Source organism: Telopea speciosissima, chromosome 3 (assembly GCF_018873765.1).
Source record: "Telopea speciosissima isolate NSW1024214 ecotype Mountain lineage chromosome 3, Tspe_v1, whole genome shotgun sequence".
In the NCBI taxonomy this organism is placed as follows: Eukaryota; Viridiplantae; Streptophyta; class Magnoliopsida; order Proteales; family Proteaceae; genus Telopea; species Telopea speciosissima.
In genome coordinates, this window is record NC_057918.1 from 62,016,468 (window position 1) to 62,028,113 (window position 11,646).

At 40.5% G+C, this 11,646-nt stretch overlaps 1 protein-coding gene and 1 non-coding gene across 6 annotated transcripts in view; both read right to left on the reverse strand.

Annotated features, from left to right (window-relative positions):
* The window catches only part of LOC122657110, a 65,351-nt gene extending 55,053 nt beyond the window's left edge, over positions 1–10,298 (reverse strand). For 4 of the 5 annotated variants that reach the window (XM_043851890.1, XM_043851888.1, XM_043851887.1 and 1 more), the window contains exons 1-3: positions 10,193–10,298; positions 8,573–8,932; positions 7,660–7,818 (exon numbers count right to left, since the gene is read on the reverse strand). In XM_043851890.1, coding sequence (XP_043707825.1) covers positions 7,660–7,818; positions 8,573–8,902 — 489 coding nt within the window. In that variant the 5' untranslated portion in view covers positions 8,903–8,932; positions 10,193–10,298. The remainder of the gene's footprint in view (positions 1–7,659; positions 7,819–8,572; positions 8,933–10,192) is intronic. The other variant, XM_043851889.1, reaches the window with a different exon arrangement.
* Positions 10,299–10,871: 573 nt separating this feature from the next.
* On the reverse strand, positions 10,872–10,964 carry LOC122657149. The gene has a single exon (XR_006332225.1). It is a non-coding gene; the product is annotated as a small nucleolar RNA Z103 (small nucleolar RNA).
* Positions 10,965–11,646: the final 682 nt, after the last annotated feature.

Consider the following 11,646-nt stretch of genomic DNA (forward strand, 5'->3'; position numbering starts at 1 on the left):
GATGGGTTTGGTAGGAATGACAACCGTGACCTTCTCCCTAATCCTATCAAACTGGATGGGAGTAATTATCTGATCTGGTCTTGCTCGGCATACTTTACCATTGCTGGCCGTGGACTTACTGGACATATTGATGGTACTACTATTATGCCAACTGCTCCTGGCCCTCTTCTGACCAAATGGATCTCCAATAATGGTATCCTCATGTCTTATTTGATTGGCTCCATGCAATCAGACCTTGCAAGTGGTTTCCTTCTCCTTGATACAGCTCATCAAATCTGGTCTGCTTGCAAGGAAACAAATGGACAACTTGGTAATGATGCATAAGTGTATGAACTCCGAAAGAAGGCCAATCATACTACTCAAGGGGATTTGTCTGTCTCCAAGTATTATGCTACCTTGCGCAGTCTCTGGCAGCAATTGGACCATTTTTCTGATTTCCACCCCACTACAGCTGCCAATATTACTGCATATAAGAAGCATCTGGACAAAACTCGAGTTTATGATTTTTTGGCTGCTTTGAATATGGAGTATGACCAGATTCGTGTTCAAGTGTTGGGTCATTCCCCTTTTCCCACACTTGAACAATCCTATGCTTTAGTCTCCTCTGAAGAGAACCATCGGGCTGCTATGCTCCACCCTCCTGTTACTGACAGATCAGCCCTCTAGACTGCTGCCCAGGCTACTCCTGCACCTGTTGGACATGTTTCTCTTGGTGATTCTACTATAGGGACTGTTACTTGTGAGCACTGTCACAAGCCTTACCACACCAAAGAGAAATGCTGGAAGCTTCACAGGAAACCAGCTGATTTTGAGGCTAAACGGGCTGCCAAGAAAAAAACAAAGAACAAGGCTCATCACAATAAGACTGTTACCACAGTCCCTGCTACTGACACTGGTCTATCCCAGCATGATCTCCAACCATTCCTACGTGTGCTACGGTCTTCTACTGCTGCTGCTTCTACTACATCAGCTCCTGCCAATTCCTCTACTCCTTCCGGTTCAAACTTTACCCGGTCAGGTATTTCATTTGGTGGTCATTGCGTTTTCGTAGCTTCCTATCCTTGGATCATAGATTTTGGAGCTACAGATCACATGACTGGTTCCTCTAGCCTTTTCCATCGTTATTCTCCCACATCTGGGAAAGACAAAGTCAAAGTAGCTGGTGGTTCCCTTTTCTCCATCTCTGGAAAAGGAATCATCAACTGCACTTCCTCTCTTACTTTGTCTTTTGTTTTGCACATTCCTAATTTTACTACTAACTTCCTTTCCATTAGTAGTTTTACTAGTGATCTTAACTGCAAAGTAACATTTTTTCCTTCCCATTGTGTTTTTAGGATTCGGTCTCTAGGAACATGGTACTAAATCTCGTGTTTTTGAGGAAATCTCTGCAAATATGGTATTTTTCTGGTGTAAAATGCCAAAATGTCCGAGATTTTCAAATTTCCAACGAGATGATAATTTCATCGAAATATTCAAATATTGCATTTTTCATTTGACTTGCATTTCGTTTGCAGATCGAGATACTAATATTCGATATCTCACCAAAATTTCGAGTTTTAGTACTATGCCGGGAAGACGATTGAATTGGGTAAATTACACAATGGATTGTATCTGCTTGATGATGGTCGCCTTACTCCACCACCATTACCTTCTCCGCTACACCAGAACTCTTTGGTCTCTTCTGAACTTTACCAATGGCACTCTAGATTAGGTCACCTCCATTAGGAATTTTAGCACATATATATTTCCTACTTCGGTCAAAGAATGTAGTAAGGATGATTTTTTTTGTGAGGCTTGTGTTCTGGCCGAACAGACACGTTCAACTTATTCTATTTCAAATAAAAGGAGTTCTTTACTCCTCCATTTGGTGCATTTTGATGTTTGGGGCCCTAATCGTAAGACTTCTCTTTCTGGTGTTGGTTTGTTTCATTTATTGACTGTCATTCTAGAAACACATGGGTTTATCTTATGCACACAAAAAATCAAGGTTTTTCATGTTTTCAACATTGTCATAAAATGGTCCAAACTCAGTTCCAGGCTACTCTCAAAATTTTGAGAAGTGATAATGGGACTGAGTATACAGAAAATCAATTTCAAAAATATTTTGCTGATCATGGGATTATTCACCAGACTAGTTATGTAGATACCCCAGCCCAAAACGGTGTGGCTGAAAGGAAGAACGGCCACTTATTAGAAGTGGCCAGAGCATTGATGTTTACTCATAATGTTCCATCCCAATATTGGGGGGATGTTGTTCTCACTGCAGCCTATCTCATTAATCGGTTGCCTTCTCAAGTTCTTGACTCCTGTAGTCCGGCTGAGATTTTACTTGGGAATTCCTCCTTTGTGGTTTCTCCCAAGGTGTTTGACTGTGTATGTTATGCTCGGAATACTAAATCTCCTGGCAAACTTGAACCCAGTGGGTTACGGTGTTTTTTTTGGGTTATTCTCCAACCCAAAAAGGTTATAAGTGTTAGCAACCTCCTTCCCGTCGTACTCTGGTCAGTATGGATGTCATTTTTCATGAACACCTTCCATATTATTCTTCACCACGTCTTTAAGGGGAGAGTTCTAGTGAAGATGTGGTTCCTCCTCTTGAGTTTCCTCCTCTTTTATACCCTTTAGATGCTGCCCAGCCCACTTTTGATGCTGCCCAAACCACTTTAGATGCTGCCCAGCCTCCTTTGGTTGCTGCCCCTTCATCTCCAGGGAATCCATTACAGGGGGAGATCATGGAAAATAATGGTGGTGATGTTCCTATTCAAGGCGAGCTGACTCCAGTCCAGAGAACCATTAGTGAATTTCAGAAGAGAATTGACAACTCCAACATTATCACCTATAAAAAAAAGATGTTCCAAAACAGGGCAGCTTCAATCCACTGTGGCACCAATACCTATCCAATTGCCAACTCAGTATCCAGATACTCCTTCTCCTGGTAAGACTTCTTCCTCCAACCTACCTATTGCTCATCGCAAAGGTACTAGGACTTGTACTCAGCATCCCATTTCTCGCTTTGTTTCTTATAGTTCTCTTTCTCCATCCTTTCGTGCATTTGTGTCCTCTCTTTCTTCTGTTTCCATTCCTAAAAATTGGCAGGAAGCTTATGCAGATGGAAAGTGGAAGGCAGCAATGTTGGAAGAAATGAGAGCATTGAAAAAAAAACAATACTTGGGATCTTGTAGCTCTTCCTCCAGGGAAAAAACCAATGGAATGTAAATCGGTGTTTGTGGTCAAACAAAAGGTTGATAGGACGGTGGATCGATATAAGGCACGCCTGGTCGCAAAGGGCTTCACTCAGACATATAGCATTGATTATCAAGAGACCTTTGCTCCTGTTGCACAGCTGATTACGGTTCAAGTTTTGCTATCTTGTGCAGTCAATCTTTGATGGGATCTACAACAGCTAGATGTGAAGAATCCCTTCCTCAATGGAGAACTTGGTGAGGAGTTGTATATGGATATTCCACCAGGGTTTTCTTGTGATAGTAATAAAGGTAAAGTGTGTAAATTGAAGCGTGCACTTTATGGACTGAAGCAGTAGCCTCGAGCGTGGTTTAACAGATTTCACAAGGCCATGGTTTCTGTAGGCTATAAGCAGAGTAATGCTGATCACACTCTCTTTGTAAAGAGGGTTGGTGGAAAACTCACTGTTCTTATAGTCTACGTTGATGACATTGTTGTTACTGGCAATGATGGTGATGAGATCAGCCGTTTGAAGACCTTTCTTGAGTAGGAATTTGAGATTAAAGATCTAGGAACTTTGATTCAAAAAAAAAAAAAGGCCTTTCTTTTTTGCCCTATCTATAAGGGTACGCTCTGCTTGCCCTACTTTGATTCAAAAGAAAGGCGACCGGTTTGGTTTGGCAAAGCTACAGCACTTTCTTGGGATTGAGGTTGCCAGATCTTCTAAAGGCATCTTTCTCTCTCAAAAGAAGTATGTCCTGGATTTATTGGCTGAAACCGGTTTGTTAGGATGTCACCCTTCAAATACTCCTATGGATGCTAATGTTCGTCTCAAAGAAAAGGGCGGTGAACTCGTTGACAAAGGCCGGTACAAAAGACTAATGGGGAAGTTGACTTATCTCTCACACACTCGTCCTGACATTGCTGTTGCTATGAGTACTGTGAGTCAGTTTATGCATGATCCCTACTCTTCTCATATGGAGGTTGTTCTTCGCATTCTTCACTACTTGAAGTCAGCTCCTGGAAAGGGATTCTCCCGTCTCCTCATAGTCACCTACGGATAGAGGCGTATACTGATGCTGATTGAGCTGGCTCTACAGATCGCAAGTCTCTCTCTGGGTATTGTTCTTTTGTTGGTGGCAATCTTGTCACTTGGCGTAGCAAGAAGCAGAATGTGGTGGCCCGTTCTAGTCCTGAAGCAGAATTTCGTGCTATGGCCCAAGGCATTTGTGAGTTACTTTGACTGAAAAGCTTGCTACAAGACCTTGGTGTTCCTATTCATCTTCCTATGATGTTGTACTGTGACAACAAGACTGCAATCAGCATTGCACACAACCCGGTACAGCATGATCGCACTAAGCATGTTGAAGTGGATAGGCATTTCATCAAGGAAAAATTAGAAGAGGGGGTGATTTGTGTTCCCTTTGTAAAGTCTACTGATCAGGTTGCTAACATTTTCACCAAGTGATTGTCTGGAAAGCTATTTCATCCAAACTTAGGCAAGTTGGGCATGATTGACATATTTGCTCCAACTTGAGGGAGAGTGTTGAATAATGTACACCAGAATACCGTGGGGTATTCTGGTCTTTTTACAGTTGTAATATTATGTTTATGTACCTCCTAGTTAAGTCGGCTAAGCTAGGGGTATTTTAGACATTAGGTTGTAATCTCTTTTATTATAAATACAAGGCTTGTTTGATCAGATTGATCATACAAGCAAAATTCTCTAATTCAGATCTGCCAACACTCTATTTAGCTGTGAGATGCAGTGAAGCATTGGTGGGATTCCAGGGAAGGCTTGGTGCAGCACCAATAAATCCATGAGAGATTATTTGTAAAACAGCTCGCTGATGCAAACCATCAATTTATATTCTTAAACTGCCTACGGTTTCGAATTTCAATCTTTGGTTTGATCTCCTGTTTCCCTACTACAGTTCTAATTTCAGTTTTTAATCAACTTTTTATTTCTGTTTTCTAAATTTGATCTCAAACTAATCTCTAATCTAGTTTGTCTGAATCTCCGTCGATTCTCAGATTTGGGAATTACTTCACCAAGTAGAAATCTTCACATCCAAAGAATCTACCATCAGATATCTATCAATTTCTGCAGAACTGATCCACCCCAAGAATAATACATTCAACCTGAATTATAGAAAAGATCAAACTTGCCTTACTACTGTTATCAGATGTCGATTGAAATATGGTTTGGTTGCTAATTTCCTGTGATTCTGGTTTACATGAGGTTTTCTTAATCCTAAACCATTAGGAGCTAGAAACCCCATTAACTTCCCTAATAGTTGATACTGGTCTGAATTACTCCAATATTCACATACCAGTTTCTGTTATTCTTCTCTCTGAAGTTCAAAATCTGTTTCCTACGTATTTTGGTTGACACTTGAGTACTTGACAGAACTGTTCTGGTCTGCTACTGGTTTTCCTATAGAACTAGGACTTCTTCCCCATGACTTCCTGTTCTGTTATCAGAATCTCTTCATATTCTTCAGGTCTATTCTACTATTAAAATAGACCACTCGACAGGGTTTTGGAGCCATTCTGAGTTCTTAGTTCTGAGATATAAGCTTTCTCCTCCGCTGTTCTGTTTTATTCTCATTGTGATGCGGTCAGTACCAATCTCTTGCTGGATTATTCTAGTTTGGGATTAGCCTACATTAGGTCCCCTAATTCTGCCACATGATAAGAGTGATGTGGCAATTCTGACCATTGGATACCATAGGAAATAGTCTGAACTCCTACATGTTAAATTTCTCACTTAACGTCAATCATCTATGCTCCCATACGTGTCCATAACCCCCCACCCACAAAAGTAGTCCCATGCCCCTCTCCATAATCCTGGAATTTTCAATTGTTTGTTTTCCACACGGCCAACTCCAATTGAGAGCTGAAATTTTACATGTGAGCAAGAGACCCCAGGGTCAACCTTTCCACAATTCAACCCCACCGAACCAACATTTTCATAAAAAATAGGTTCCTATCCAAGATTCCCTTCCCTGGACCACAAATCAGTATCCTTCTCCCGAAGAAAAAACATAGATTTGTGGGACCTAAAAATAAGCAGGGGGATATCTTTTGCAAACAAGCTTTATGCAGTTGAATGTTCTTTAGGTTGTGAGTATGCATAAGCAGGGTATTTTGCCATTTCTTTAAGTTGTGAGTGCATATAATCAGGGTAGTTTTCCATTTCCTCCAACTCACTCTCTCTCTCTCTCTCATTATTTCCCTTTTGTTTCCCTTGTTTAATCTTTCTGATATACTGTTTCCTCTCCATTTTTCTGGCGATGACTAAAAGAGCCCCTTCAGACATAAGCTTGCTTCTACCAGATTTTCATTAAATGTTTTTAAGCTTCAAGATCCATCTCCACCAGCGTATTTGCATCTACTAGCTTACATTTGTTCTTCAAGGAAACCACAAATCCAGAATCCATATTGGAGCTAGAGATCCTAATTTGATGTGGTCAGTGCATTGAGTATGGCCAATGTATGGAGGTTCACAGGTGGCAACATGGACATGAAGTGATAATAATGTGACATGCATATGAATGCATGTGAGGAGCATGGATGCTTGAGGTGGCCATGCTAGATGACATGGCACAGATGGATCTGCAGTGGCAGATGTGGCAGCTATGAAGTGTTGTACAATGGCAGATGTGGCAACTAGGCAGTTTTGTGTTGATACAGCAGCTTCATCGAATTTTTGAGATATCTTCTAGTCAGAATTTGGAGGAGCTCAAAACATAAGAAATGAAGATCATTGAGTTAGCTTTCCAACAAAAGAAGAATCATTTATCGGCGTCAAAACTAGGAAGATATGAAAGTTTGAGTAAACAGAGGTCCAGAAAAGGGTCAAACAGGTTCAAAGGCAAAATACAGCCGACCAGTTAGCGAAGCGGTCGACCGTTTCTACTCGAATCAAACTTCCCAAATAGAAACCTCTTTTCATTTCTAGAAGCCGGCATCAGCCGGTTGCCCAAGCGGTCGACCAATATGCCTCCAGATGACCAAAGCCCTGCAATGGTTACATCAAACGATCGACTGGATGGACATTGAACCAAGCTCGGGATTGGGGTTTTGTGAGCCTATTTAAGCAACTTTTAGGCTCATTTGCAATGTATCATCAAGGAAGAAAAAGAAAGAAAACCTAGAGGAGAAAAGAAAAGGGAAGGAAGAAGAAGAAGAAGAAAGAAAGTGGTGTGTGCACTCAAGGTGTTCGTGAAAACACCAAGGAAGAAAAAGAGAATTAAGGGAAGAAGGATTCCATTGCCAGGAAGCCTTCACAGAGATTCAACAGCCACTCAGGAATCTCTCCGGGTACCATAAATTGATTTAAGGTAGCTACAAAGACCAAAACATTTTACAGAATTTTGGCAGCAATTTATTGAAATTCAAAATAGTCATTAAGCATACAATATACCAACCAAACCCATCTGATGTAAAACAAGAGGGTCCTCGATTACTCACCTGGAAAGGACAAGGAATGAGTTTGCCAAAAAGGTCCTCTTTTACATCCAAAGCACTAATTGAATAGGTAGCATTCTTCAGTCCCCGCGAGACAAGATACTCCTCAGCCTCCCTAGGCAAGGAATAGCCTTTGAAAACACTAGCAGACGGATCACATACCTTCCAAAGAAGAACATTATTTACCGGTTAGTCATTGTAAATTGAAAATTTGCAGAAGAAAGCACATTTTTGCTAAGTTGCAGATTTTTTAATATTCTTGATCAGCTTTTATAAATCAATAAAGAAGCCAAAATTTAGGAGCTGGGGTTCTTGGGCTTCTAGCGCCCATCAAAGAAATAAATCCAAGAATCCAGTGGAATGTATCTTGTGCCCCAATGAGTATTCTCCAACCAGGATTCTAGAATCCCATCAAAATTAAGAAGCAATGCCTTAACAAACATGACCTAGGTGACTATGTCTCCCTATGATTAGATGTTAGAACACTCTGGCTGCCACTAGTTTCTCGTTACTGAGGTGTGGCACTTTAAATTTTTGAAAAATTCTAAAACCAAGTTAACCGATGAATAGGTCTTACAGGGTCTCATGGTAAAAACGGCCACACCAATTCTTTTCATTTATTTTTCCCCAGTTCACACATGCATAAACCAAATGCCTGCCAAGCAACAGAATATGTTCTTGGCCAATAAAATATCAATAATTGTTACCCCAAGGGGGTAGCTCAGTTGGCAAAGACCAACACCTCATAATTAAGAGGTCATGAGTTCAAATCTCCCTGGGGCCTATCTATCTATCTATCTATAAAACAGGAAAATGTAAATACAGTGCATAGAACACAATGAAGCATTAAAAAAATTATGTCATAGAAAACAAGATCAACAAATGAGAGCAGCTCAGAGGGTAGCATAGAAATTACAGAAGATCCAACTTGAGCCTGGCAATCACTTATACTCTTGTAAACTCCAACAATATCCCCTTTGCGAATAATATAGAAAGCGTCCTTCTCCTCCATGGATGATCCACAGTCCAACTTTGGGGAGCGAGATGGACGCCCACCACGCCAAGTGGAATAACATTGAACGTGAAACCTCGTAAACATGAAATCTACATTAATGGCTTTAATACGAGTATGGTGTATTGATCTTTTCCATGATGAACAACGATAGCCATACAAAGAAGTCTTCACGATGAAAGGTCGATTCCTTGAAAACACCGATGCGGAAGACACGTACAACAAGCAGTTCATCCCAGACTAGTTTCCCACTTCTCCAATTTTCTGAAAGGAACATTATTACTGTTACATTTTCTTTTAAAGAACAAAAAAATCCGTAAATGGCATAGCATTACGCAATATCATTGTTAGTATGTTCAGGAAAGGCAAAAATTCAATACAGAAAACACTCAGGTTTTATTCGGTTCGGAAAATGAAAACACAAAGGTCAAAAAAGGGGGAACGGTATAAATTCGTTATTTGGGCATTTAACATTTCCATTCATAAAATTTGGGATAAAAAAGAGCTCATCACTATATTCGTGAGGAAATATTAACTATTCTTATTTTCTGGACAAGTACACGACTAGCCAATCAAATTCTAAACATATGCCACATATCATATCATATTATACCATAATACTATTCTCTAAAAGTACAAACTCCCTCCTCTTTTAGTTTTTTTTTTTTTTTTTTCATTAGACAGAATTACCTTTATAATTATCAATCTCTCAACCACACTCCTACCTTTTCAAGAGATGAGACCGACCAATAGATTCACCTCCCAATTTTATTTCTGACAGTGGAGAAAAGGGCGAGCCGATAGGATTTTCAAAATTGAGCATACTGCTTGTTTTTTGGTCATGGTGAATCTGACTTTAGTCAAAATCCAATTGTACTGATAACCCAAAAAAAATTTGCTTCCCAAGATTTCTAGAATTGAAGTTTCAAATTTATTGTGGAGGTCTACCATCAGTGTGTCATCTTTATATTTTTCTCTATATAAAGATATCAATTTTTTTTCCTCTCTCTCTCTCTCTGCACTTGAAAGTTTGCTAGTACCACGCAAAGAACAAAACTGAACTTCTCTGTGATCCAAAAATCCACCGAAATGCAAGCTGGGATATAAAATATCTTCCCAATCGAAATCTTAAGAAAACACCCAATGGATTCAGATAATAACAGTGAAAATCCACCTTGAAGATCAAGCAACATTGTAAAAATGGGTAAATTGTTTCTTTTTTTTTTTTTAAACATGGATTACGTCCCTAAACTCTGAAGATGGAATCCAAAATCGACACGGGAAGGATTCTCAGTGATCCAAATAGATTAAAAAATATAGAAACCCAAAAAACAATTACAAAGAGAGAGAATGGGGATAGAATGTGTGAAGAATGAAAGAGAACCGGAAGGAGCTCTGGATAAGTACCGTGTTTTGCTACAGAGTTGTTAAGGAGAGGTGGGTCTAAAGTCCGGAGGTCAGAGGGAGAGGGCGGACGATGAAGGGAGACATTGGAGAGAGTGAAAGAGAGGCTCAGGGACTTACCAGGTCCAGCGGGGGCGGGAGCAGGAGCCGTCAGTCGTGAGGAATCGCAAGTGAAACTGTCGCCGCCCGTGATGAGAGGCCGGGGGGCGACAAACGGTCACAGTTAGGGCTCAATGTTTAAACTCTGGACTCTTAAGTCCGAAGTCTGAACTCTGAACCAGTGTACTCCAGTTGAATCAGGGGCCTGATACACAAAGAAGAGACGACACAGACCGGGGTTTCATTACCGGGATTTTTTGTTTTTTTGAAAGGGAAATTTTCAGCCACACCCCCTCCGTTGGACCGCGGAATTAATGCCACCCCATTAAGGGCTAATATATCAATTTGGATCCAAAAACTAACGGAAATAACCTTGTAACAGTTAAGTAGTGATGTCACCATGTTAGTAATTTTGTAAAGTCAATTTTGCCCTTGTTTTTATTTTTGTTTATTCCTTTTTCTTTCCTTCTTCTCCTTCTGCTTCTCGTTCTGCTGTTTTTTCCTCATCGCCACTACCGCCGCCACCACCACCACCTCCAACCCTCCTTCTCTCGCTCCCCTGCAACCCCGCCACCACCCTCTCCAGTCTTCCCCGGCCCACCATGCCCTCAGCAAGCCAACCTTTCTAAAAGTGGGTTGCAGGTAAGAAAATTTTCAGGGTTCAAAATTCACAGGAAAAAACAGAAAGATTGGGGAAAGAATGGATCAGAATCTTGGTTTGGATTCTCCGAAGAGAAAAAATAGCTTAGTATCATCAGAGTCGAGAAGTTGGGGAAAGAATCATCACTTCCATCCATTCCATGCAAATCTCATTTTTCATCCCAAATTAAAACCTTAATCACATAAAAAACAGAAATTCAGAAAGAGATAAAATGGGAAGATAAAAAAAGAGAAATAGAATTTCTCTAGATCTGCAAGGGCACCTTTGATGCCGTCATTGCACCATCATGAGTTTTCTCTCTCTCGCTTTGTTTTTTCCCTCTGTGTCTGCTTTAGCCTTTTTTTTTCCCCAAATACCAACCATGGAATTGGAACAAATAATTTTCCTGAAATTAGGAGATGGGGACTTTGGAATTGAGAGAAGAAATGGAAATGGAAAATTTCCATTATGGGAACTTTTGTCTCTTCACTCCCCAGATTCTCATTTCACACAGTTATCTCTGTTAACCATGGATCGATTAGAGAGAATTGAAAGAGAGCTTTAATCTGAAACTTACTCACCTGGTAGAGTGAGTTCAAGCCATTAGAACAACCAGAAAGCTTGTTCCCTGTCCTTTAATCTGAAACTTACTCACCTTGTTGCTGCTCAAGCAATCCTTCTCAAGGCGATTCACATTCTCACCACCGAAAAGCTTCTCCTCTTTCGACACCGAGAACGCATAAGGACAGCTCAAGGGTTGGAGCCTTATACCACAATAGCAATAGACGAGAACGCAATTCCCGAGTATGCAAAGTATGCAGAGTAGAGCCAAGCG